At 45.8% G+C, this 26,973-nt stretch overlaps 2 protein-coding genes across 2 annotated transcripts in view; one reads left to right on the top strand and one right to left on the bottom strand.

Annotated features, from left to right (window-relative positions):
- Positions 1 to 16,118: 16,118 nt before the first annotated feature.
- Positions 16,119 to 17,420, bottom strand: LOC122020540. The gene has a single exon (XM_042578506.1). It carries the CDS (start codon positions 17,062 to 17,064, stop codon positions 16,303 to 16,305), a length of 762 nt encoding a protein of 253 aa, XP_042434440.1. The 5' UTR covers positions 17,065 to 17,420; the 3' UTR covers positions 16,119 to 16,302.
- A 2,025-nt stretch (positions 17,421 to 19,445) lies between these two features.
- LOC122020539 (exocyst complex component SEC3A-like) overlaps positions 19,446 to 26,973 on the top strand; it is a 36,810-nt gene continuing 29,282 nt past the window's right edge. Inside the window, exons 1-2 of the mRNA XM_042578505.1 lie at positions 19,446 to 19,836; positions 21,418 to 21,494. Of these exons, the coding sequence (XP_042434439.1) occupies positions 19,668 to 19,836; positions 21,418 to 21,494 (246 nt within the window). The 5' untranslated portion in view covers positions 19,446 to 19,667. The remainder of the gene's footprint in view (positions 19,837 to 21,417; positions 21,495 to 26,973) is intronic.

Genomic DNA, 26,973 nt, shown 5'->3' with positions numbered 1-26,973 from the left:
CGCACGCCGTCGCAGATAGGGACTCCAGTGGCCTCGCCCACCGCACAGCCCTCTGGTTCTCCTCCACGAACTCACCGTCGCTTACGACGGTTGGGCGAAACCTCTACCATAGGGGAGTCCTCGGGCAAGGCGAGTGCGGCCAAGGAAACGCCGTCCGGCCACCCGACCATCAAGACTACCCTCTGATTTCCATCGGAGGAATATTTGCTGTCCGTCGATCGGCCATCAAGCCCCGTACATGAAATAACCCTGACGGGTCCGCTCGCCAAGCTCTTCGAGGATGCCCAGATTCAAGTGGCCCTCATGACGCCTAAGCAGCTCGGCGATAACAACATGCAGCAGGCCACTCAGGTGAATTCATTTTTCTTTCTGTGCCATGCTACTGTCCGGTTCCTCATTTTATTATTTTCCTTACAGCGCTGGGCTGAGCAAATCGCCACTAGCCATCGGCTAGCCGAGCTGGAGGATCTCCTGGAGAAACTCCAAGTGTCGGGGGGTCCATCGGCCGAGCGGGAGAAACAAGCCCGCGAGGCCGAACAGAAGAAGGTCGCCGACCTGTCTACAGAGGTGGCTCGGCTAGAGGGCCAAATCAAGAAGCGCGAAGCGGATGCCAAACGCGCTACTGCTCGGAAGAAGCGAGCGATAGCTGATCTGGACAAGATGAAAGTAGATGTCCGTGCGCTAGATCAGCGATCCAAGGATCTGGAGGCCCAGCTGAACGCCGTTTGGCAGAACGCACAAAGGCTGAAATGGACTTGAAGGCAGTCCAAGATTCCTTAACTGCTTCCCGGGCGGTACTCAAAAAATATAAGGAGGGAGAGCCAAGCCGCCTAGTAGCAGCGCGCCAAGACTACCTCCGCTCGGAACGATTCGGCGCAAAATTCGGCGGCAACGTCTCATCAACCTTCGCCGAGGCGGTCAAGGTCACCGTGGCGTACTTGAAGAAGGGTGGCCACCTTCCTGCGGGAATGCACATTCCCGCCTCCGACCTGGCGGCCATGATTGACGATATCTCGGATGCCTTTTTCAATTTTGAGGACCCGGAGTGAGGCGAGTTCTTCCAAGTACTTACTGTATTTCATCCGCTCGGCGGATGTAAAATTTTTGTACATGCCGTTCGGCCTAATTGTATTCCTTTGCTTCCATTTTTGTCGGTCCTTTATTGCCCTCTTCTGTCTGTTTGGTGCTCATTTGTAGAGTCAGTTAAGCTATACGTGTCTCCCACTAGACAACCGATCAGGTTAATCAATTAACTCGTTTTCCTCGAAATCGTTTAGCGCTTGGCTATACTGTTTGCATTCAGTGAATGCGAAGTATTAACAAACCGACGGCCGATCGGACTTAAACAATTTAGTTTTTGCGAATGCTCGTTGCGCGGATGTTTATAGACAATTGGTGCGGTTCTCGATTTTTAACGACGGAGCTCGTCGGTCTTCCACTCGGGGATTTATAGACGCCGGCTCGTCTCTCGGTATTTAACGTCGGTGCTCAACGGCGCGGATATTTATAGCCGGTCGGCGCGGCTCTCGATTTTTAACGACGGGGCTCGTCGATCTTCCGCTCGGGGGGTTTATAGACGCCGGCTCGTCTCTCGATATTTAACGACGGAGCTCGTCGGTCTCCCGCTCGGAGGGTTTATAGACGCCGGCTCGTCTCTCGATCTTTAACGACGGAGCTCGTCGGCGCGGATATTTATAGTCGGTCGGCACGGCTCTCGATGTTTAACGACGGAGCTCGTCGGTGCGGATATTTATAGCCGGTCGGCGTGGCTCTCGATGTTTAACGACGGAGCTCGTCGGCGCGGATATTTATAGCCGGTCGGCGCGGCTCTCGATGTTTAACGACGGGGCTCGTCGGTCTCCCGCTCGGAGGGTTTATAGACGCCGGCTCGTCTCTCGATATTTAACGACGGAGCTCGTCGGCGTGGATATTTATAGCCGGTCGGCGCGGCTCTACGGTTTAACGTCTGGGCTAGACGGCCTTCAAGGCTAACTCCTTACCAGGTCGAGCGACCTTGGCCTTCATAACTCATCTCGTGCTTGAACTATGTTTATGCCCGGCCGAACAGCACGGGTCATACGCCCTTTCCTCCCAGCTTGGAGAACGTACTCCTGGCCGAACGGCTCAGGGTTTGCTTCGTCGAGCACCTTGGCTCGACCAATATACCTCCGTCTGAATGGCGCGGGGCCTTCGTTCATCGGTGACGGTGCCATATATTTGTTCTCTTGATTCTTCATTTCTGCATTTCCAGTATTCGATCGAAAAAAGTACACAGGATGATTTACAGTGGTACACCTTTCATCCCGCCCGATAAGGCTGGAGGTGGTTCGCGCTCCACGGCCTATCCAACTGCCGACCGTCTTCATCCTCCAAATAATACGCACCCGAGCGGAGTTTTTCGGTGATTTTGAAGGGACCTGCCCACGGAGCTTCAAGCTTGCCGACGTCGCCGACCGGTTTGACTTTTTTCCAGACAAGGTCGCCGACCTGGAATGATCGGGGAATGACGCGGCGGTTGTAGTTTTGCTTCATTCGTTGACGGTGTGCCATCAGCTGAACGGATGCCTTGGCTCGCTCCTCGTCAATCAAATCTAGCTCCATGTTCCTCCGATCGGCGTTGCCTTCATCGTACAATTGGACTCGGACGGACTCGACGCCGACTTCAACTGGAATGACTGCTTCGCCGCCGTACACCAGATGAAAAGGTGTGACGCCCGTTGCTTCCTTAGGAGTCGTCCGGATGGCCCATAAAACGCCCGGCACTTCATCCGGCCAACTCCCCCCCACGTGGTCGAGCCGAGTGCGTAGAATACGGAGAATTTCCCGGTTGGCTACCGCTTGACCGTTGCTTTGGGGTATGCCACGGACGTGAAGTGTTGCTCGATCGTAGCTTTTGCACCAATCTTCTAGCACCTTCCACGTGAATTGCCGCCCATTGTCGGAAACCAACCGAGGATCCGAACCTCTGATGATGTGTTGCGGATGAATTTTTGACCATCGCTCGGTGATCTGGCTGGTGGCTCGGCCTCCACCCACTTGGAAAATAATCGACCGCCACCAGAAAAAATTTCCTTTGCCCGGTCGCCATCGGGAATGGACCCACAATATCCATTCCCCATTGATCGAACGGACATGAAACGGCTGATGTCTTCATCTCCTCTGCCGGTCGGTGCGAGAAGTTGTGATACTTCTGGCATGAGAGGCACGTAGATACTGTCCGAGCGGCGTCCATTTGTAAGGTTGGCCAAAAATATCCAGCTAGCAAAATCTTCTTGGCTAGTGATCGTCCGCCCGGATGTCCTCCACACGATCCTTGATGTACCTCTTGGAGGATGTAAGCCGAGTCTTCCGAGCTCACACACTTCAACAGCGGGCGAGAGAAAGCCTTCTTGTAGAGCTGATCGCCGATGAGTGTGAACCGACCGGCCCTCCTCCTGAGCAGCTGGGCTTCTTCCCGATCGGCAGAAGTGGTGCCCGAGCGCAAAAACTCTATGATGGGTGTCCTCCAGTCGTCCGGAAATCTGAGGCCTTCCATCCGGTCAACATGTGCCACCAAAGATACTTGTTCAATTGGCTTCGGGATAATGACCGGCGTCATAGAACTTGCTAGTTTGGCCAACTCATCGGCTGCCTGGTTCTCCGTTCGGGGAATCTTCTGGATAAGAACCTCGCGGAAATTAGCTTTGAGTTTTTCAAAGGCCTCAGCATAGAGTTTAAGCCGAGCGCTGTTGATTTCAAAGGTGCCAGATAGTTGCTGAGCGGCCAACTGTGAATCTGAATAAAGTGTCACCCGACCGGCTCCAACATGGCTATGAGGGCCCCATACGCTGCTTCATTGTTGGTAGCTTTATAATCCAGCCGGACGGATAAGGGCATCTTTTCTTCTTGAGGCGAGAGCAACACTTCCGAGCCGAGTGGAAGACCCATCCACATATATTCTCCACAGAGCTTCCGGCTCTGGCTTTTGCACTTCGGTCACAAAGTCAGCCAAGGATTGCGCTTTGATCGCCGAGCGAGGCTGGTATTGGATGTCAAATTCACTTAGTTCTGTCGTCCATTTGATGAGCCGTCCGGACGCTTCTGGATTTAATAGCACCCTTCCTAGCGGGCTGTTGGTCCGGACAATGATAGTGTGAGCCAAGAAATATGGTCGAAGACGCCGAGCGGCTAGAACTAAAGCAAAGGCCAACTTCTCGAGCCCGGTGTAACGAGATTCAGCATCTTTTAAAATATGGCTCAGAAAATACACCGGCTGCTCTTCGCCGCTCGCCCTCACAAGTGCTGAGCCTACAGCATGCTCAGTTGACGACAGATAAATATAAAGTGACTCACCGCTGATCGGCTTGGCAAGTATAGGCAGAGAATTAAGATATGTCTTCAATTCTTCGAATGCTCGGTCACATTCTTCATCCCACTGGAACTTAGTAGCCTTGCGCAGGATCTTGAAGAATGGTAGGCTCCGGTCGACGGTTTTGGAGATGAATCTGGACAAAGCAGTTATCCGACCGGTCAACCGCTGCACTTCCCTTGTATTTCTTGGAGGCTTGTCTTGCAGAGCTTTCACCTTGCTGGGATTGGCTTCGATTCCCCGCTCGGTCACTATGTATCCCAAGAAACGCCCTCCTTTTGCTCCGAACAGACACTTTTGGGGATTTAGCTTGACTCCATATTTGCGAAGCGTTCGGAAGGTTTCTTCCATGTCCTTGAAGAGATCGGCCGCTCGGGCGGACTTGATAAGAATGTCGTCCACATAAACTTCCAGATTCCGCCCGATCTGCTCCTTGAACACTTTACTCATCAAGCGTTGATAGGTGGCCCCGACATTATTCAATCCGAACGGCATCACATTGTAGCAATATGTGCCGTCGGCCGTTACTTGATCTTCCGGCGGCTTGATGATAGCCTTGGTAGGCGTCAAGCATACAAATTAATTCACAGTCGGTCGTAGAATCCACCACTATCCAGGGCGGGGATAAAAATCTTTGGGGCATGCTTTGTTTAAGTCCCGAAAGTCGATGCAGACTCTCCACTTGCCGCCGGCTTGGAGACTAATACGTTAGCCCCCGGCTCGTGCACTTCACGTATATGGCCTCCAGTTCTCTACTTCGCCGGATAATTGCATTACGCTCGGCTGAAATCCCTTTTCTCTCGCTTCCTGGACGGCGTCCGGTCGGACATGCAACTCATCTTTGCGCTATGCTTGGGAAATTCCGCAACTCATGTGTCGACCGAGGCGAAGACATCATGATTTCGTTGGAGGCATTGGATCGGCTCCTCCTTCGCCTCTCCTCCGGATCGAGGCAATAAAAGTCGTGTTCTCCGATCGGGTCGGATGGATCTGAACTTCCTCCTTTTCATCATAAATTAAAGCGGGAGGTTTCTCGGTTATGGCGTGCACCTCGATCGGGGTGCCTTCCCGGAGCAGGCTTCCGGATAATCTCTATATAGTGCTAGCGATCTCCACGTACTTCTCCTACTCTATCCTCCACGGGAATTTGATCTTACGGTGGAAGGTGGAGACAACCCGGAACTCATTGGCCGGTCGTCCCAAAATGACGTTATATGATGAGGAGAGTCCACCACCACGAAGTTTCTTTGTTCGCGTCCTCTGGCGGCTCTTCTCGTGAGATAGCCGGTAGTATTTGTCCGCGCCGTTACCCGTGAACCCGTAGGCGGGCGTTATCATGGGCGTGACTCGGCTCGATCAATTCGGTGATCGAACGCCTTCTTGAATATAATGTTGACCGAGCTCCTGTGTCAACAAATATGCGATGAATAGTGTAATTTGCTATTACGCTTTGATGAGCGGGCGTCGTCGTGGGCACTTCTCTCCTTCTAAGTCTCGGGCCAAGTGATTTCGGTCCACTTGCCGCTCTTGGCTAGCCATTGCGTGGATCATGGCCGGACGCCCGCCTTTCTGGCTCGGTTGGAGTCTCCTCCGGTCGGCCCACCAACAATAACGTTGATCTCACCTCGGGCAATATTGCTTCTATTCTCCTCTTCCCGAGCGGACGGTCGGGACCGTTCTCTGGACGCCCGTCGATTCTCCTGTCTTGGAGATCGGTGCCGATCGGGTGTCTGTTGATATCGCCTCTCGGTGCGGGTCCGGTCGGTTTCATGGGTCCTTTGTCTCCTGTCGATGGGAGGAGACCGTCGTTCGGCACTCCTGGGGACGGGATTAGCCACGAAGGGAAGACTTCGACAATCCCTTGTGTTGTGCGTATCCGTCCGGTGGAAGGAGCCGAACATAGGGGTCCATCTCTTCTTTGGCTTGGGCCGAACGGCAGCTACCTCTTGTACGTGTGATCTGGCATGGGGGGATCAGATTGCTTCAGCCCTCGGTCCTCTTGGCGGTTGATGAGCGGCCAAGGGTCTCCGCTCGGCAGGAGGAGCCCGTTCGGTTGATGTTTCTTTCCTGGCTGCTTGCGCTTCCTCCACGTTGATATATTCATTGGCCCGGTGCAACATATGATCATAATCTTGGGGCGGCTTTTGGATGAGCGACCGGAAGAAGTCCCCGTCCACAAGGCCTTGCGTGAAGGCATTCATCATCGTCTCCGATGTGGCCGTTGGAATATCCATCGCCACTTGGTTGAATCGCTGGGTGTAAGCTCGAAGCGATTCTCTCGGCTCTTGCTTGATGGCAAACAAGCTGACACTTGTCTTTTGATAACGCCGACTGCTGGCGAAGTGGTGGAGGAAGGCTGTTCGGAAGTCCTTGAAGCTAGTGATGGATCCGTCCGGCAGCCTCCGAAACCACCGTTGAGCCGATCCCGAGAGAGTTGTAAGAAAGACTCGGCACTTTACTCCATCTGTATATTGATGGAGCGTAGCTGTGTTATCGAACTTACCTAGATGATCATCCGGGTCTGTTGTTCCATTGTACTCGCCGATCGCCGGGGGCGCGTAATGTTTAGGCAGAGGGTCTCGTAGAATAGCCTCCGAAAATTGGTGATTAATCCGCTCGGGGATCTTTCCCCTTTCTGGCGTCTCGTCTAGGCATTTCGTCGGAAGAAGATCCTCTATCTCTCCGAGCTGGTACGGCTTCAGGCTCGATGGAATGCAACGGTGGCTTGAGGTGCTTCCGCTCGGCCACCCGACGGAGATGTTGCTTGTTGCTCCGTTCGCTCGGCTGCTGCTTTTTGTTTTTGCTCCATGAGGGCGTGAGGTTTAAAAGCGTCACGTGTGTTGTCGTCCGCCTCGTCCATTGTTCCTTTCGGATGCAGTGCGTTCCCACAGACGGCGCCAAATTCTGTTCGAACCGGGTCGACGGAGCTGGGGCGTGGCGCTCCCTGCTGAATCCTCGAGTGCTCCGGCGAACCTGCAACAAAACCGAGCCGGGAGGGGTATCCCGGCGACGACCCTCCGACGCTCAAGTCAGACGAGGGAATAGATGAAGGAAGTGGCTCAAAGATGAAGACTCGTGTACCTCCGGTTGAAGAAGTGGAGGCCTTATATAGACTTCTGAGGAGGCTGATGTACATATACCGAGGCACACACACGTGTCCTCAACCCATACCCAGTATGGGCTTGTCAGAGGAGCTTGCCTGACTCCTTACTGCTACAGTACGAGCACGTCTTCGATGGGACAGTGAGCATGTCTTTGATGGGACAGTGAGCCTATGTCCTTGATGGGACAGTGAGTCTGTCTTTGATGGGACAGTGAGCCCATGTCCTTGATGGGACAGTGAGCCCATTGTTGGTGCAACCTTAGGTCAAGGTTGACCTGGCTGACCCGACTCGAGGTGAATTGACTCGAGTTGTATTTTGATGTTTGACTTGGGAAGATTGTCGGTGCAACCTCAGGTCAATGTTGACCTAGTTGAGTTGCATGTTGATGTTTGACACTCGTGAGAGAGTTCTATTCTTGATATGGGACAAGAATAGATGTTTGGGAGATTATTGGTGCAACCGTAAGTCAAGGTTGACTTGGTTGACCTGATTCGGGAAAAAGTCCAAGTATGGAGACTTGGCACTGGAGAAGTCCAAGCAGGGAGCTTGGCACGAGGGAAAGTCCTAACTGGGATGTTAGGCAGTTGGAAAGTCCTGGTGAGTGAAGCCGGTGGAAAGTCCTAACTGGGATGTTAGGCGGTTGGAAAGTCCTGGTGAGTAAAGCTAGCGGGAAAGTCCTAACTGGGATGTTAGGCGGTTGGAAAGTCCGGTGAGTGAAGCCAGGCGGTGGGAAAGTCCTAATGGGTGATGTAGGCGGTTGGAAATCCGGTGAGTGAAGCCAGGGAAAGTCCTAACTGGGATGTTAGGCGGTGTGGAAAGTCCCGGTGAGTGAAGCCGGGCAAGGCAAAAATCCAGATGGATCAAGGGTGATCGGACATCCGGTGGGAAAAGTCTAAGTGGGTCAAAAGGATTGACCGGACACTTAGCGGGGAGTGCTAGCAGGGGTGACCGGATGCTAGGGATGATGTACCAACAGTCAAGGTTGACCGGATGTTGGTGTGGAAGCCTTAGGTTTAGGGTGAGAAGTTTGGATCGGGCTGCAGATCGATCCAATGATACATGGCTCATCGATCGATGCGGTGACCGATCGGTGACCGATCGATATGCTGCGATGGTTATCGATCGATCCGGACACCGATCGAGAAGAAGATCGATGGCAAACTAGCAAGAAGCTTTGATCGGTCTACGGACCGTCGGAAGGTTTCCGGATCGAGCGTTCGCCCGATCCGTTTCTGATCGGTCCATGGACCGATCGGGGGAAGCGAGCTTCTTTCACGATCTGCGGCCGTCGAGGATGTTACTGATCGGTCCCGGCATCGATCAGGGTTCTAACGTTGACGCAACCGCGGCTAGTTTCTTCATTGTCTTCTTCGCGGTATAAAGGGTCGAGGGCTCGGCCTACTTTTCTTCCTTCTGGAAGTTCTCTCCTGCCTGAAGCTTCTGCTTCTTCTTCCTGCTGAGCTTTGTTGAGCTCGTTGGGTGCTAAAGCTTCGCGTGAGCTTCTTCCTGTTGCTGGTTTTCTAGCTAGGCTTGGATCCGAGAAGCTGCTGCTTCACCAGGGTTCCTGCTGACTTCAAGAAGGCAAGCAAGTGTTGTTTACATTTCTGTTCTTGTTTTCTTGTTCCTATTTGTACTCCTATTGCTGTTGCAAAGATTGTGGTGAGGTTTCTCCACCCACAAGGAGTATCTATTAGCCGGGTTTCAGGGGACTCATCCACCGACGGATTGGTAGGCTTCGTCCACCTTACGGACACGCCGAGGAGTAGGAGTTCATCTCTGAACCTCGTTATATGGTTTGTCTTTCTTCTCCTGTTTTCTTTCTACGTTGTATTTCCGCTGCACTAACCTAATCGTAGGAAGAAACGCGAAAGATTGGGGTCGGCTATTCACACCCCCCTCTCTAGCCGTACGAAGGATCCTAACAAGTGGTATCAGAGCGAGGTTGCTCTTCATCGGATTCACACCCGTGGGAGCAAAGCTAGAGAATGGATCTCTATGGAGAAGACGTCACCATTCCACCCTTCTACGAATGCGGCGACTTCGCGTATTGGAAGGTAAGGATGAAGTACTTTCTTATGACTAACATAATGAATTGGTTTTGTGTACAAGAAGGTTTTACTCCTCCGGTGGATAAGGAAGGAAAACCTCTTGAGAAGAAGGAGTGGACCAAAGAACAAATTCACAAATCCGAAATCAACGAAGAGGTAACGAGAATAATTGAATTTTCATTGCCTACTAACATCTTGTGTAAGATAGGTTACAACAATGCCAAGGAATTATGGGATAACTTGGCCAAGTACCATGAGGAGAGGAATTAGAAGTTGAGGGTTACTCAACATCTAAGGACGAAGAGGAGGAGAGTTCTTCTTCAAGTTCGGAGCACGAAGAAGAAGCTTCTACCTCCGGGAGGGATGAAGAAGAGAGCATCCATCTATCCTCAACCCTAGGTAACTTAAACACCTTAAGTTCAAGTAAATTGCATATAATGTGTTTTGAGTGTAGGGAATTTGGACATTACAAGAGTAAATGTCCAAAGAAGACTAAGAAGACTCCACCGGCGCCAAAGATCAAGGAAGTCGGAGTCCCAAAACGCAAGGGCAAGGAGCACGTGGTGTGCTTCCAATGCAAGCAACGGGGACACTATAGGAGTCAATGTCCAAGGGGGAGGCAATCCCACAAGGACAAAAGATCAAGCACATCGATAGGGGTAAGGCAAACCCTAAGGTATCTTTTAAGGCTCATTCGTGCAATTCTAGTAGAATACATGCTAGTAATCTTATTGCATTAGTCAATAATGATAAGCATGTTAACACTAGAAATCAATACATGTGCTTAGGTGCTAAACATGTCAACCTAGATAGGGATACTACTAGGAATGCTAACCCTAGGATTAACACTTCTAAGGTTAAGGAAAACCTAGGTAGAAACCCTAAATCAACTAGACACATGCCTAGGAACACCTCAAGAAAGAATGACAAATCAAAACTTGAGGTAATAGAAAAGGAGAATCAAGTCTTGAGGTCAAGGCTTGATACCCTAGAAAAGGCCCTTAAAAATTTAGAGAAGTCAACTCTAGGGCCTAAGGGTCAAAAGTCCCAGGACAAAAAAAGTTTGGGTCACAAATCTGAGTCCCAAGTGGTCAAGCCCACTTACCACAATGTTCCATTCGATTATGGAACAAAACCTAGGGTTAGAAAGACCACCACCAAGGTCACAAGGGGAGTCACCCCTAGAGTTGATCTTGATGAGTCTCAAATGACCAAGGCTTCAAAGCCTAAGAGGGTCATTAGGAGGGTTGCTAGGGAAGTTATCCCTAGTGAATATTTAGTAAACCCAATGAGCTCAAATAGGTATTGGGTTCCTAGGAGCATCTTCTCTACCCCATAGATGGGTTAGAGAGTGTCAACTCCGATAAGAAGGGTAGTTAACCCAACTTTGAGGAAATTGACACTCAAGGAGCATTTTCAAGGTTTTGTGAACCTTTGAAAATGAAATGGGATTATCATTTACTCCTTGGAAGAGTAAAATGTGCCATTATGAAAAAATGATTTTAATTGGCACAATTTGGGAAAATCTAGAGAACTCTCGAGGAAAAATGAAACATGCCAAGTTTTGAGGATAAACTTGATCTTTAAGTGGCATGAATCAATCTAGAGTTCAAGAAGTGTCAAAATTAGGATTTTAGCATTTTAGGGCAATCAAGGGTTAAATTTTAGGTTAGCAAAGTGGTTAAGGATACTTAGATAGGTAATCTAGGTATATTTATTTATGCTAAATCTTGACATGATTGTTTGCCCTCACATGTCATGACATCATGTTTAGTTTTATTATCATTTGAAATGTCATGATAATGCTTAGGCTAGTTTATATGTCATGTTTTATTTAAGTTTTCAAACTTTATGTCATGACATCATGACATTGGCACATGTTTTTACTTATGATATCATTATATGCCATGTCATCATCTCTTGCATTATAATCAATGAAATTGATTTAAGGACAAACATATAATTTGATATTGAGATCAAATTGGTGTTTAGAAAATGCATGAGAACTTAGCCTAAGTTGACCTTAATCCATATCTCACATCAAATTGACTTGAAAGTGGTTTGATACACCTTAGATGTGTGTGAGATATTAGGATCATGAGTTAGGATCAAGGTGCATAGTCCTTGTACCTAGATGACCCTAATTCAAGAAATTAAGGATCATAGGGAAAGCTTGTGTACAAGTCATGTACATCTAGCCCTAAGATTATGGTCCTAAATTCAAATGGTTTTAAAAGCATTTTAAAATTGATTTGAAAAACCTTGATGAAGCTTTCTTAGTGATAGCATTCATCATTGAACATTGTGATACAAAGTTGAGTTAAACTTGAACTATTTCAAAGTTTTTGAACTTTGTATCAAGATTGAAAAATGGAAACTATTTTCATAGAAAACTATTTTTCCTTGATAGTGTATGATATGAGGAATGTATCCTCAAAGTTTCGTAATTTTTGGAATTTTCTTGAATTTATTAGGAGTTTCTGATTTTCCGGAAGGGGAAATCAGAAGTTCTGATTTCAGTGGCTGGATCGGTCCGGGCACCGATCCAGGGAAGATCTGATCGGTCTGCGGACCGATCCAGAATATTGTGGATCGGTCTGCAGACCGATCCAGTGAGTTCCATTTTCATGCGTTGTCTGAAATTTCAGTTATGGAAGTGGTGTTTTGGATTTCTAAAGGTTTGGAACTCACAAAGACATTGTTGGTGCAATGGTCAAGGGGAGTTGACCTTTAGGGAGTTTACCTAATTGTCAAGGGGAGTTGACTTTTGGGGAGTTTTACTCCTTAAGACTTTTGAGGATTAGTGATGAGATTATCACTAAGTTGATTGTTGAGTTTAGTATCAAGGGAAATTAAGAGTTTCAATGAAAGGTATGGGACTTTCATTAGGAAGAAACTCTTGACCTTGATACCCTTTTTCCTTTTGATGTATGTCAAAGGGGAGAGTGTTCATTGGAGAATTATTGGAGAACCCAAGTTAGGTTATCGGGTTAACCTAAGCTAGGGGAAGAATGTCAAGGAATGTTCAAGGAAGAACATTGGAATTCTTTTTGATGTATGTCAAAAAGGGGGAGAATTATTGGAGAACCCAAGTTAGGTTATCGGGTTAACCTAAGCTAGGGGAAGAATGTCAAGGAATGTTCAAGGAAGAACATTGGAATTCTTTTTGATGTATGTCAAAAAGGGGGAGAATTATTGAGTTAGGTTATCGGGTTAACCTAAGGGGAGAATGTCAAGGAATGTTCAAGGAAAGAACATTGGACATTGGAAGATGGTTGGAAAACCTAAGTTAGGTTATCAGGTTAATGGGTTTTGTCAAACATCAAAAAGGGGGAGATTGTTGGTGCAACCTTAGGTCAAGGTTGACCTGGCTGACCCGACTCGAGGTGAATTGACTCGAGTTGTATTTTGATGTTTGACTTGGGAAGATTGTCGGTGCAACCTCAGGTCAAGGTTGACCTAGTTGAGTTGCATGTTGATGTTTGACACTCGTGAGAGAGTTCTATTCTTGATATGGGACAAGAATAGATGTTTGGGAGATTATTGGTGCAACCGTAAGTCAAGGTTGACTTGGTTGACCTGATTCGGGAAAAAGTCCAAGTATGGAGACTTGGCACTGGAGAAGTCCAAGCAGGGAGCTTGGCACGAGGGAAAGTCCTAACTGGGATGTTAGGCAGTTGGAAAGTCCTGGTGAGTGAAGCCAGGTAGTGGAAAGTCCTAACTGGGATGTTAGGCAGTTGGAAAGTCTTGGTGAGTAAAGTCAGGCAGGGGAAAGTCCTAACTGGGATGTTAGGCAGTTGGAAAGTCCCGTGAGTGAAGCAGGCGGTGGGAAAGTCCTAACCGGGATGTTAGGCGGTTGGAAAGTCTGGTGAGTGAAGCCAAGGCGGTGGGAAAGTCCTAACTGGGATGTTAGGCGGTGTGGAAAGTCCTAGTGAGTGAAGCTGCAAGGCAAAATCCAGATGGATCAAGGATCGGACATCCGGTGGGAAAAGTCTAAGTGGGTCAAAAGGATTGAGGACACTTAGCGGGAAGTGCTAGCAGGTCAGGAGTGACCGGATGCTAGGGATGATGTACCAACAGTCAAGGTTGACCGGATGTTGGTGTGGAAGCCTTAGGTTTAGGGTGAGAAGTTTGGATCGGCATCGATCCAATGATACAGCTCATCCGATCGGTGACCGATCGTGACCAATCGATATGCTCTTGATGGTTATCGATCGATGCGGACACCGATCGAGAAGAAGATCGGTGGCAAACTAGCAAGAAGCTGATCGGTCTACGGACCGTCGAAGGTTCTGATCGATGCTGAACCGGAGTTCTGATCGGTCCATGGACCGATCAGGGACGAACTGAGCAGAGCTTCGATCGATCTGCGGATCGATCGGAGGGTACTGATCGGTCCACGGACCGATCAGGTCAGCCTGGCACGCTAGTTTCCAGTGTCTTCTTCGCGGTATAAAGGGGTCGAGGCCTGCGGCTGCACTACTCTCCTTCTTCTTTTCTACTGCTGCTGACTGCTTCTTCTTGCTGAGCTTTGTTGAGCTCGTTGGGTGCTAAAGCTTCGCGTGAGCTTCTTCCTGTTGTTGGTTTTCTAGCTAGGCTTGGATCCGAGAAGCTGCTGCTTCACCAGGGTGGCAAGCAAGTGTTGTTTACATTTCTGTTCTTGTTTTCTTGTTCCTTTTTGTACTCCTATTGCTGTTGCAAAGATTGTGGTGAGGTTTCTCCACCCACAAGGAGTATCTATTAGCCGGGTTTCCGGGGACTCATCCACCGACAGATTGGTAGGCTTCGTCCACCTTACGGACACGCCGAGGAGTAGGAGTTCATCTCCGAACCTCGTTATATGGTTTGTCTTTCTTCTCCTGTTTTCTTTCTACGTTGTATTTCCGCTGCACTAACCTAATCGTAGGAAGAAACGCGAAAGATTGGGGTCGGCTATTCACACCTCCCCTCTCTAGCCGTACGAAGGATCCTAACACCCATGTCCTAGGATCCTGCATATCATCTGCTGTCAGAAGATGTTCCTATCCTTGCCTTTTCTTACTCCCCGTCAATCGTCCGACCGGTCGGCCGTTTCCTCGCGTCCGGCCGATCGGATGTTCTGATCCGCGCGGGAGCTTCCGGGTCATGTGCTCTGGACTGTTCGCAGCGTTGATGTTTTATTCCTTCGGCCGAGCAGACCCTCTGCTCGGCCTTTCCTACTGTTCATCATGAGCGTCGGAACCCCGCCTCCGGCGGGGTATATTGCTTCCGCTCGGAAGCCTCAGCTGGTCGTCGCCTTCCTTATCCGCTCGGCCAAGGCCTTTGGCCCTCCTCGCGGCGTTGACTCTGCTAAATGGGGTCCCCCATTCTTACTGCCGGATCACTTAGCATTCGCCTCACCCGTATAGCTTTGACCTTGCCTTCTAGCCTCCTTCATCAGGCTTGCATCTCTCAGATGTTTTCCTATCTTTCACGCTTTGCCTTCAAGAGCTTCCTTCGACCTTATCTTTTGTTGTCGAGTCTTCCATTGCCAAGAGACTCCTCACCTTCGGGACTTCAACCTTGTCAAGAGTTCCTCACTCCGGGACTTCATCCTTGTCAAGATCTCCTCGTTCCAAGATTTCATCCTTGCCAAGATCTCCTCGCTCCGAGACTTCATCTTTGCCAAGTCACACTTGGACTTACGTTGCCAATACTATACACTGCCAAGATCACACTTAGACTTTGTCTTATTGTACTTGCATTCTGCACACTCACAAGTGATGTCAAATACAACAATAGCCTAACTTAAAACTTTTACGCAAATATCAAAGTCTAGGGTCACATTGATTGCTCCAACATTTCTAACTTTTGAAGACAAAGAGATGAAAACAAAGCCTTTTTTATTAAATTGCCATAGAAATTTATAAAAAATTATACAAACTAGGAAATTGAAAGCATAAGAGCTAACTTAGCTAGTTACAGACTCACTTAGGTTTTTTACACTTACATAGGAAAATTATAAGGACATTACAGGAGATACTTATAGAAAAATTGGAAAACACACTTGGACACTGCACTCTTACACATTTACACACTTCTTGGATGTCGTCCACGTATGATGAAGAAGAGAGGTAATTATAGAAGGAGAGGGAGAATTTGCTTCGGGTGAAGAAAAATGAGATGTTAGTTTTAGGAAGAGTTGGGGGGGGGGGGCGCAATTTTAGTGGAGATGAGGTGTCAGGAAAATGGAGAATGAAGTGAGATAGTGGAGAATAAAGTTGTTACCTGTGAGTAAAGTGGTCAGTGGAAAATAATGTTTCATGTCGTCACCATTTACGTTTTTAGTATCATGTCGTCATTGCTTACGCCTTCTTCAAGGTTTCAGTATACTGTCCAAGTTTTGTTCTCCAATGGAGTCTAGTGATGGAGCTTTGAAGTTAGTAGCCGGAGCCTGAGTATCATCTCTATTTTGACCCTCTAAATATGTTGTAACGCATTATATATATATATATATATATACACACACACGTATGCACGTGAGATTATTAGCCTAGGCGATACGCGAGACACCTCTCCACGTGAGAAACGGTCAGCTTAATTCATTATGAATTATTTAAATTTACTGATTTAATTGGTCTTTTTTTTATGTTAAAGGAATATTAAATAAGAAATATTAAATTTGCTAATCAAGATTTGGTTCATTTACCATCTTAATCATGCATCGGTAATAAATCAAGCTTTAGCCAAGCTTAATTTTGCTAGTTAGAGATTAATTAAGAAAAGTTGCACAGATATCTCTGTTAAACTTATTAACGCTGCTCTTTAAGCAAAGGCGAGGCCATCATTTGGAGAGGAAGGATCCCACGATGCCGGCGATCATCGCCGTTGGATCCCCCAGCACCGCCGATATGATGAACTGCACCGCCAGCGCCGCCACCTCGCAGCACCGCTTCATCTTCCCCTTCCCTCGATGGTGGCTCTTCTCCCATCCCTTGATGCTTGGGATCCTGCCGTACCCTCCGCCGCCCACGCCCATCAATCCTCGCTTCGCGCCCCCGCCGTAGTAGATCTCGTGCCAGCTCTCTACCAGCATCTCCATCACGCACGCCACGTGCAGGTTGTACTTCTTGCACGAACTCCGGTAGCTCCAGCTCCGCCCTTTCCGCCCGCAGCGGTGGCATTCCGCGCTCACCTTCTTGTAGAGGTAGAGCCGCACCCCTCTGCTGCTGCCGCTTCCGCCCGAGGCAGCGGCCTCGATGACAGGGGGCAAGGCGGCGCAGCAGGGGTGGAGGTCGAAGCCGCAGGAGTAGCAGTGGAGGACGAATCCAGCTACGTCGCGCTCGCAGGCGTTGCAGTAGCGCGGGCCGTCGCCTGGTGGCTGCGCCAGAAACTGGAAGGCGCACTTCGGGTAGAATTGGTGGCGGAGCGGCGCCACCGACGGCAGCGCACACTGCCGGTGGAGGTCGTAGTCGCAGATGCCGCACTTGAAGCGGGATCCGATGCCCACTTCCTTGCAGCCGTCGCACTTGAACGGCACCTCTGCATACTCAAACCGCAGCTTGTGCTGTGGGTGGCTGGAGTGAGTGATCTCCCCATACTTCATCTCTACCTCCTTTTTTTTAACAGATTAATGCACTAATTGTAGCTAAACGACCATGGATTGGAAGATATGTACACAGAAATTCAGAGGTTTGGAGGTTTAGGCCAAGGTTACAGTTCTAAACAGGTAGGTTTAGAGACTTATATAAATCAGAAAAAGATGGTATGGCTTGAAGAAGAAGTTCTTCGAATATATTCTTGATCATGGAGAGTGTAAACAAGTTTGCGTGCAGTTGGGTCTGTTGGAGAATAGCAGGAACATATTCTAGGTGATGAGAGTGTGCTTAATTTGAGACAGTACCAGGGGACATCAAATTGGTAGGTTCCTCGTCAAACAGTTATGTAGGATCCATCTTCTCATGTTTGCTACACATACAAACATCAAGAACTAGCATTCATACTGCAAAATCCTATTTTTTCAAACACAAGTATGTATTTTCCTTGTAGATAGTTAAAGATCTGATGGTTGATAACGAAGCTGCTAAAAATTGCATATGGTGGAAAAGACTGTATAGGGGGGATAATGATGCAATATTCATAGATCCTAGGTTTTTTTGAAGCTTGAAGTTGTCATATGGAATAATACATTATAATATAGATAACGTTGGAACCTACATAGATGCATATTTATCTTAAGTGTGCACATTTTGTATCGTTTTGATCAAAAGATCCATTAATATTATTCATATTGAGAGAACATATGCTCCATCATAACACTAATGGCTAATGGTTAAAAGAGGATTGGATAGGAATTATTCCTAGCTCTTTTCTTATGTTTGTTAAATACCATAGCTAAGTTTATCTGTTCGTTTTAGTCTTTGTTATTGAAGCATTAGGAATTTTTTTTCTCTTAAATGCCTGAGAATCCTTCTTTTGAAAAGAATTGGTTAGAACAGTAATTTGCTTTGGATTAAAGTGATGATTGTTGATATGTTGTCATGATTTGTTTTTGTAGCAAGAGATATCATGTTCCTCTTTTTATGGTTTTATGCTTGTAATTCTTGGAAACATACATTTGTTGGCATATTCTTGCTGTTTTTTCCTTCATCTACTGAACCAGTAATTTGATGCCATTGATGTCGGTTGATTTGCCCTGCCTTTTCCTTTTTCCTTGGCTTTTATTCTGCTTGAAGTTAGTAGGAATTCTGCTCGACTCTCCAAGTATCTTAATATGAAAGTTTCATCTCAAATTGAACACTGAGAGTAATTAGATGACGATGAGATGATAATTGACTACTGGCCTAATCTTTTTTGCTGTACTATTTCTTTTTTGTTATTGTCATTATTCTTTCTTAAACCTTAAACAAATTTCCTTCAATCTTCTTCTGGAACTCAGCTGACAAGCGCCACAGTGAAGACTGAAGAGCATCAGTCAAGTGTAATGGCAGATCTGTGTACCATAATGACTATCTATCTGCATCTTGGCATCAGTCCTGTGCGCTACACATCATGTTATTCCATGTTCTCAGCAATCCAAGAGAACAGGTTCTGGAGTATGCGGAATGGTTTTGAGATGTCGTTAGGAGAGTAAGTTGTATCAAATAATTGCACAATAGAATAATTGAGGAATAAGAATAATAATTAACCCCCAATGATCCAACTTTGGCCTTTATATTGGATTCTTTCTATCAGAGGCACCATAAATTGCTCTAGTGGAACCCAAGAAGATGCTTCAAGTGAGCGAGTAAAGCAACATTCTGCTTGTCTCCAAGCTTTGAAATCATTCACTTCTACAGAGAATGAAGCAAGCCAATGGCAGTCAGCAACAGTTGGAAGACCCATTCCTTTCCTCTCTGCTTGAAGATGAGCAGTTTCTGACATATTTTCATTCACTTTTTAGAGACGAATATTCTTTTATGCTTGAGTGTGGCAAGAGCATGGTTCTGTATAGTGTCAATTCTTGAATTCTTAGCTGCTAATTCTTCTACCTTGTTTATTTATTTAAGTTATAAGAACAATCTGTTTGCCAATGGGCATGAATTATTGCTTACTTCATTGAATTCTTAACACCCTCATTTATTAACAGTTCAAGTGCAGCCAGAAAATGGTCTATATATAGTTTGGTCGACGGTTGAGTTTGTCTCTCTTATTTATTGAAACTTAACTATGTTCAATGGTAAATAAGTATTTTTGATATTTTAAGTCACAAAATTAGTCTGATTTTAATTTATTGAAATACTTTGGTAGCTAATAAATTGTCCAAAAAATTTTCAAAAATATAATCGCTGTTGTTTTAATTTGTGAAGAATAATTTACATTACATGAAATTATTCTATTTTTCTTATTATTATAATTTTAGCATAGTTGCATTTAATTTCTTCTATTTATATCTGTTATTTTATCGTATGACATATATCTTTGGCAAGGGAACGATGGACGCGGTTAGTAGATGATCCGAATCCGATACAGCCGCGGTTAAGACATCCTTCCGTGTTTTATGATATCACACGCCAACGGATCGGGCGGCCTACGCCCACGTCACAAGTTAACTCCTTAGTCCTTCTGTTTCCCCACCAAGTAAACCATTCTTCTTCCCCTCTCCCTCTCTCTGTCTATCCGCACGGATCGATCTCCCCTGCCGATTCGGCAGGCGAAGTGCGACCGGCGATGGCGAGGACGAACGCCGAAGACCCAGAGCTCCGGCGCGCCTGCGCGGCTGCCATCGGCGCCGGGGGAAGCGCCGGGGACATCGTGCTCGCGATCCGCGTCGCCAAGGGCCGGGGCATCTTGGAGAAGCTTGGCCGCATGGCGTCCCCTCGAGTTCTCGTACTGACCAGTAAGATCTACCGTTTCCTCCCCTACTTTTTCTACCTTCTTTGCCAAGCCGCTTGTCTTAGTCTTTGTTGCCGGACGTAGAACCTGGCCCGGTGGCACTGTGGTTCGATGCCCCTTTTGTTTCCTGTTGCTTTTATCGGGATCTGATCTTGGTTTTTTTGGAATATTTGGAATCGGTCGCCAGCAGGCTACATTCTCAAATAGCAGCATTGATCCGTGATCAGAGACCATCCTGTCACGTTGATTAGTCGGTATAACAGTTTGAAAAGTAATCTCAAGCGTTAATGACTTCGATCTAGAGACTTTATTATTCTCCCCTACGTTTTGAGAATGTTCAGGTTATTGGTTAAATCTGCCTCGTTGACTACTGGCCTGTGTATATTGACTAAGGTTGCGTACAATCAGGTCATGGTTATGAACTTGCATAATTGAAGGACTGATTGTACTTGGAATGGCGCTAATGTGTGCCAACTAGCGAACTAGATCCTAAGAAAGGTAGCTTCTTGCTTGGAGCAAAGTGAGCTACCTATACCTAAGTCATTGTTGGTAAAGAATAAATAGTAAATCTCGTTGAAGTTTGGTGTATTCATATTTATTTTGTTTATAGAATGATTTGTATTGTTTGGTTAGCAATTAAATCAAAAAAAGTTTTCTGTGTTTATTTGCTTCCAAGTGGTTTCATAAAGCGTAGATCAGTGTTTTGAAAACCAGATTGAATGGACCTCCTTGTTCATCTGGGCACTGGAAGCCTAACTGGTACAGTTTGTTTAGTAGACGATTGTTTGACTGATTAGATTTTGGCTCAGTTCAACTGGGCAGATTAAGATCTGGCTTGGCCATCCAGTGCACCTGCACCCACTTGTTGGTATAAAAACAGCGGGCTTGTTGGGGTTCAAATGCTTTCGGAAGCTCAATTACTCTGAAGAGGAAGTTTCTGGAAATGACGACATACCACTAAGAGAAACTTGAAAGGATATACATGTTTAAGAATAAAAGTAACTTATGAGTTGATATATCTAAGGATAAACTAAGTGATCTTAGCTGTCCAAATTTTATGGATAAATTTAAGAATAAAAATAACTTATGAGATTGAGATATCTCTAAGGATAAACTAAGTGATCTTTGCTGCCCAAATTTTAAGGATAAACCGATTGTTTTTTCACTCCCCTACTTCTAGGTGAACCACTTTGTCTTCTCTCTCTTTGTGCTCTCCAGTGGTTGTGTTGTCTGCTCTTGATGAACCAAGAAGAATGTTTAGGATTGACATGATCACGTTGAGCGGTGCCTCAAGCAAGAATAAAATCAAACAAAGAGGAGCATTAGAAAATAAAATAGAAATAACTCTGCAATTTAATTTCAAAACTTCTGGTCAAAAGAATTAGTAAAAAATGGAAGAAAGCTAGTTAAACTGCATCATTTGATGATGATCAATTTATTTAATCAATCTATCAATTAATATCTGATTTTAATGATTTTTTATTTTTCTCAATCACCTAAATATGTGATTACAATCATAAATTTTGCTGTTATTGATCTTTACAACCTTTCTGATGATGTTATAACTGGTACCTGTTTTATGCAGCTAAACAGTTACCCAAAGGTGAAAAAACAAAAGCTTTCCTTCGAGTCCTGAAATATTCTTCCGGAGGAGTTCTTGAGGTGATTTTTAGAGTTGTCATTGTCCATTTTTGTTTGTTCATCCAAGTTGTGGTTTCCTCCTAATTTACCTTGGCAGAAGCTGGACAATTATGGAGTGCGGAAAGATTTGGCAAATGCCTTTTAGTATTTGTTTAGAGTCCCAACTCATGGAATTCAGATTTTTTAGATTAGGCAACTGAAAAGATCAAGAGGAACTTGATATCATTTGTAGGCTAAAAAAAGTTACTATGGTGATGAGATAGATGGCAAGATCTTTATGTAGGTGGACAAATGAGAAAAAGGAAGAGAAGAAAGTATCAACAAGTAACTAGTTTTCATTTTGTAGACTTGAAAATTTTGAATTCTTGTGTATCGCCTCTTTCGATAAGAAGTTTGATACATGCTGATACGGGTTATAGAAAAAGGGGAAAAAGGGGGCAAACAAGGGTTTTACTTTATCGTCTTCTTCCTCTTAGAGATTTTTCTTCTTCCTGTCCGATTCGCGATTCTCCCCTTCTGTCAACCCCTCCCCTCACAATGGCTTCTTCCTCTTCTACCGAATGGTTTACCCGTTGCTCTTCTGATTTTAACGAATCAGAAGCGTATGAACTTCAAGTAAACTATGGCTTCCCTTCATACCTGACTCTTCCTACCCCTGAGGATCGTCCCCATCTTCCACCCTCAAGGAGCGTTGCTATTTTCTGGGAATAAGCTTTGTCTGGCTTCCGGTTCCCTCTCCATCCCTTTATTGTTGAGGTTAGCATGTATTTCAACATACCACTAAATCAATTTATCCCTCAATCTTTCTTTATTTTAGTTGGTTTCATTGCTGTTTCTCGATTGCTTAACTTTCCGTTATCTCCTTGTTTGTTCCACCATTTCTTCATTCCTCGTCAAGTGAAAGATAGCCTTTTCAAATTCCAGAGTCGTCCTAAGGTCATTTTGTTTAATAGAATCCCAACACAGGAAGAGTGGAGGCATAAATTCTTCTTTTTACGCCTTCCTTCTCCTCCTCCTTATCCTATAACTTGGCAGCGAAATCTTCTTACCCTCCTTAATCCAAAAGATATATCTGTTGATCCGACCTTCCATACTTCAATGTTAAAACTAAAGGGTGCCAAGTTTAGTTTGCCGGCGTTAATAGCTGAAGGTCTACTATTTGCCTTTGGAATAAGTTCTATTGATACAGAATTGGATGTTTCTTTCGGTAAGTTAAATGTTCTGCTTATTTGTTACCTTCAAATTGGTCCTCCCTTAAATTTATGATTTTTTGTTTCTTTTAGCAGACGCCGTTCTCCTAGCTCTCATGTACAAAAGTGCAGAATTGTCTAGATCGTTTTTAGCTAAGTTTGGAGAGGATTTATTAAAAAATCATCACCTTAATTGCGTTTCTTCCACCCTTGGACTACTTCCTCCTAATGAAGTGTCTGTAGAGAAATTTGAATCTTCTGAGGAAGACTGTCCCTTCATTGTCCTGCGAAAAAGACCAAATATTGACAAACACACTCCTCTTGGGCTTACTATCTCCACGCTTGAACAAATCCCCATTGTCCCTTCTGAGATTTCTTATGAGAGAGGTAAGGAGTCTATGCCTTATACTCGTATTCGTTATAATTTATCTCTTAATATGATACGACCGGCTTACTTATTTCTACTGTTCTCCCTGCTCCTGGGACGATTTCGAATGTGCCTGTATCTCCCCAACCTCCAACAATTTCTTCTTCTTCTCCACCTAGAGTGAGGGCCAGGAGAACTCCTTGCAGGTGATCTTCTGGCTCTACCTCGCGGGGTATTTCTATTGAACCAAATTCTGGCTCTCTACCTTTTGCTTTACCACCACCAATCCCTACTCCTGTACATAATATTCCTACCACGTCTAGTGTTAGGGCATCCCCACCCCTCCTTGAATCTTTGTCTACCCCTTCTGCGAGGCCTTCCACCTCTGTCCCTCCTCAAGTTCTTTTTAAATAAGCTTACCTTCTTTATTGGGACAACCATATCCCTCTCCTATTTCTTACGGGCTTCTTCAATTGAAAGCTTTGAGGGTCACCTGGCCGTCGAATTAGAGAGGGAAAACAATATCTTGAAGAATCAGATAACAGCTTTGAGGGCAGCTCCCCCTCCTCCCAGCGACGAGATCATTCAATTACGAGAGAAGCTAGGTTCTTAAGCTCAACATATGTCTCTTTTAGAGAAAGATCTTCAGAATCATCGACAGTTGCTATAGGTTCGAGAAGGAGAGAAGAGGACACTGGAATTACAGATAAGGGATTTGAATTCTAAATTGAACATTGAAGCATCCCTGAAGGAAAAGCTATTGGAGATGCCACTCTCAGATCTTCTCTTTTGGAAAATTTTTAAACTTCTCATTCCAAATCCCCGGACGTAGCTCAAGAATTAACCTCCTGAGACTTTGGTTTATTACAATTACAAGAGCGGTTAAAAGTTCAAGACTCTCAAGTAGATTTCCTTACCAAGGATTTAGAGCAGGCTAAAACAGCTCGAGATGATCTCAAAGGCAAAGTGGACCAATTGGAGTCAGAGCTACAATCTTATAGGGCGGGTGAAGAAGAGCGTTGGGAGAGCCAACGTCGACAATATTTAGACCCCCCTAAATTTGGGAATGAATTTGTTGAACGCATTATAGGGACCTTAACTCATTCTGCTGATGGGTCTTTAAACAACTACGAGAAGGAGGGTATTTACCTCAAGAGTCTTCTCCTCGATTTATAGATCGTCGGCGGCTTAACAAAGAATTACCCAAGAAATTCCTTAGTAGTTTTAAGTGAACATTTGGTGGATGGGCTGACCAGGGGTTAGGCCAATTGTGCTTATTTTCCTAAACTTGTATCTATAAGAGATACTACTGTTTTGTTGACTAATATTTGCATGTTTTCCAAATTATTTTAAGTGAACTCGCAAATGAGTACTTAAAAAAGAGCATGCGATAATCATAATAGTATGAATAAACATGTAAAGTAGGTAGTTGCATGTATATATTTTATTCTTGAATTATAAACGAATATCTGATACTTGTTCATCGTTTTCCGATATTTGTATATCTTTAGAGCTATTTCTGTTACACTTATAATAGATATAGTGAATAAGCAGCTATGTGGAGCAGTCATGAGATAGCCTGATCTTGAATAATCAAATATTGCCCCCAGGGCGTAGCGCAGACGGTGGGCGCATGATATCTCTGGCGTAATGGCCAGGGGTCGATTCTCAGGAACTGACGACCTGGGATTTACCCCGCCATGCGCCTATGGCCTGTGTACCTACATGAACCTCCCTCCATATCCGTGGGGCCGGCACTAGGGGGGCCGCTAAGGTAGCGGATCTACCATTTTTTGAATAATCAAATATATGCACTTCTTGTTTGCTAAAACTGAGAATATAATTGTAAAAATCGGTACTTGTTTTTTGCCGATTATATCGCTTTGAGAATTTTTTTGGCGGGTTACCTTGATATAAAGAACTTTATCCGTTGTTATGTCTCGGCTTAGCTTCATATTCTAAGTGGACTGAGAAGATCTGTAAGCTGTAGCACGCTCTTGTATCTCGATCAGGATTGAATTGCCGGACAGATTTGAGATGATGTGTGAAGACCAAGGTGACAATATATCTTAGTTGGGATATTGCTCCCGAGCGAGTCTGAATTGATGAATGAATCCCAAGTGCTTATTACACTTCAGTCGGGAACTTACTCCTTAGCGACTTTGAACGGATGGGTGAAAACCAAAACGCTTATCATATTTCGGTCAGATTTGGGCTTCCGAGCGAGCTTGAGCTGTCAAGTGAGTATCCAAGTGTTGTTGTATTTCGGTCGGGATTGAACTTCCGAGCGAGCTTGAGCTGTCAAGTGAGTATCCAAGTGCTGTTATATTTCGGTAGGGATTGAACTTCCGAGCGAGCTTGAGCTGACCCGTGAATATTCAAGCGCTGTTGTATTTCGGTCGGAATTGAACTTCCGAGCGAACTTGAGCTGTGCTAGGAGCATATCAAGAAGCTTGAAATTGCCGCTTATCAATTCGAGGTTTAACGTCTCCGGTTCCCCTTAAGAAAGCCAGGCCGGTCACTCCTTAAAGTCCCCAATCGACTAGTGTTGAGCGGAGGAAACACACTCGGAAGTTTAGAGTTGCTGCTCGACTGTTAAGGGTTTAAAGTCTCTGGTTCCCCTTAAGGAAGCCAGACCGGTCACTCCTTAAAGTCCTCGATCGACTAGTGCTGAGCGGAAGAAACACGCTCGGTAGTTTAGAGTTGCTGCTCGACTGTTAAGGGTTTAAAGTCTCTGGTTCCCCTTAAGGAAGTCAGACCGGTCACTCCTTAAAGTCCCCGATCGACTAGTGCTGAGCGGAGGAAACACGCTCGACAGTTTAGAGTTGCTGCTCGACTGTTAAGGGTTTAAAGTCTCTGGTTCCCCTTAAGGAAGTCAGACCGGTCACTCCCTTAAAGTCCCCGATCGACTAGTGCTGAGCGGAGGAAACATGCTCGACAGTTTATAGTTGTTGCTCGACTGTTAAGGGTTTAAAGTCTCCGGTTCCCCTTAAGGAAGCTAGGCCGGTCACTCCTTAAAGTCCCCGATCGACTAGTGCTGAGCGGAGGAAACACGCTTGGAAGTTTATAGTCGCTGTCGACTGTTAAGGGTTTAAAATCTCCGGTTCCCCTTAAGGAAGCCAGGCCGATCACTCCTTAAAGTCCCCGATCGATTAGTGGTGAGCGGAGAAAACACGCTCGGAAGAGGGTAGGGGAATTGGTTTATCCATCCAAGAAGACATATGTGTTTGAAGGATAGATGTTTGCATTGTCCCACTATATTCAAAAATCAAATGAAATACATGGGTAAATTACAAGCGTACTTGTTAAGCTCTGTATGGTTGTAAATGATTTACACTCCAAAGTCGCTCGAGATTCCTTCCTTCTGCATCCTGTAGATAATAGGAGTCCGAAGCAATCTTCCGTATGACCTTGTATAATAGGAGCCCGAAGCAATCTTCTGTATGATCTTGTATGATCCTCCCCATTGTGGTGCTAATTTGCTAACATCTCCTACGGGCTTGATACGCTTCCATATTAGATCCCCTATCTGGAAGAATCGGGGAATAACCCTTTTGTTATAATTTTACTTCATCCGTTGTCGATATGATATAAGGTGAGTTGTTGCTTTGTTCTGAACTTCTTCTATTAAATCGAGCTCCATAAGACGCCGATCTGCATTATCCTCGTCATATAGTTGTCTTCGATCATATTCCACTCCAACTTCAATGGGAACTACTGCTTCACCTCCGTATACTAACTGAAATGGTGTTATTCCCGTAGCCCCTCTAGGAGTAGTACGATATGCCCATAACATACTAGGTAACTCGTCCACCCAGCTACCACCAACATGATCCAATTTAGTTTTAAGCCCTCTGATAATCTCCCTATTAGTTACTTCTGCTTGCCCATTGCTTTGTGGATATGCCACAGAAGCGAATGCTTGCGTAATACCATACCCTAC

The sequence above is a fragment of the Zingiber officinale genome, chromosome 9A (genome assembly GCF_018446385.1).
Source record: "Zingiber officinale cultivar Zhangliang chromosome 9A, Zo_v1.1, whole genome shotgun sequence".
Taxonomy (NCBI): domain Eukaryota; kingdom Viridiplantae; phylum Streptophyta; class Magnoliopsida; order Zingiberales; family Zingiberaceae; genus Zingiber; species Zingiber officinale.
Note: the sequence above shows the minus strand (reverse complement) of the source record. Positions and strands in the feature narration are given on the sequence as shown.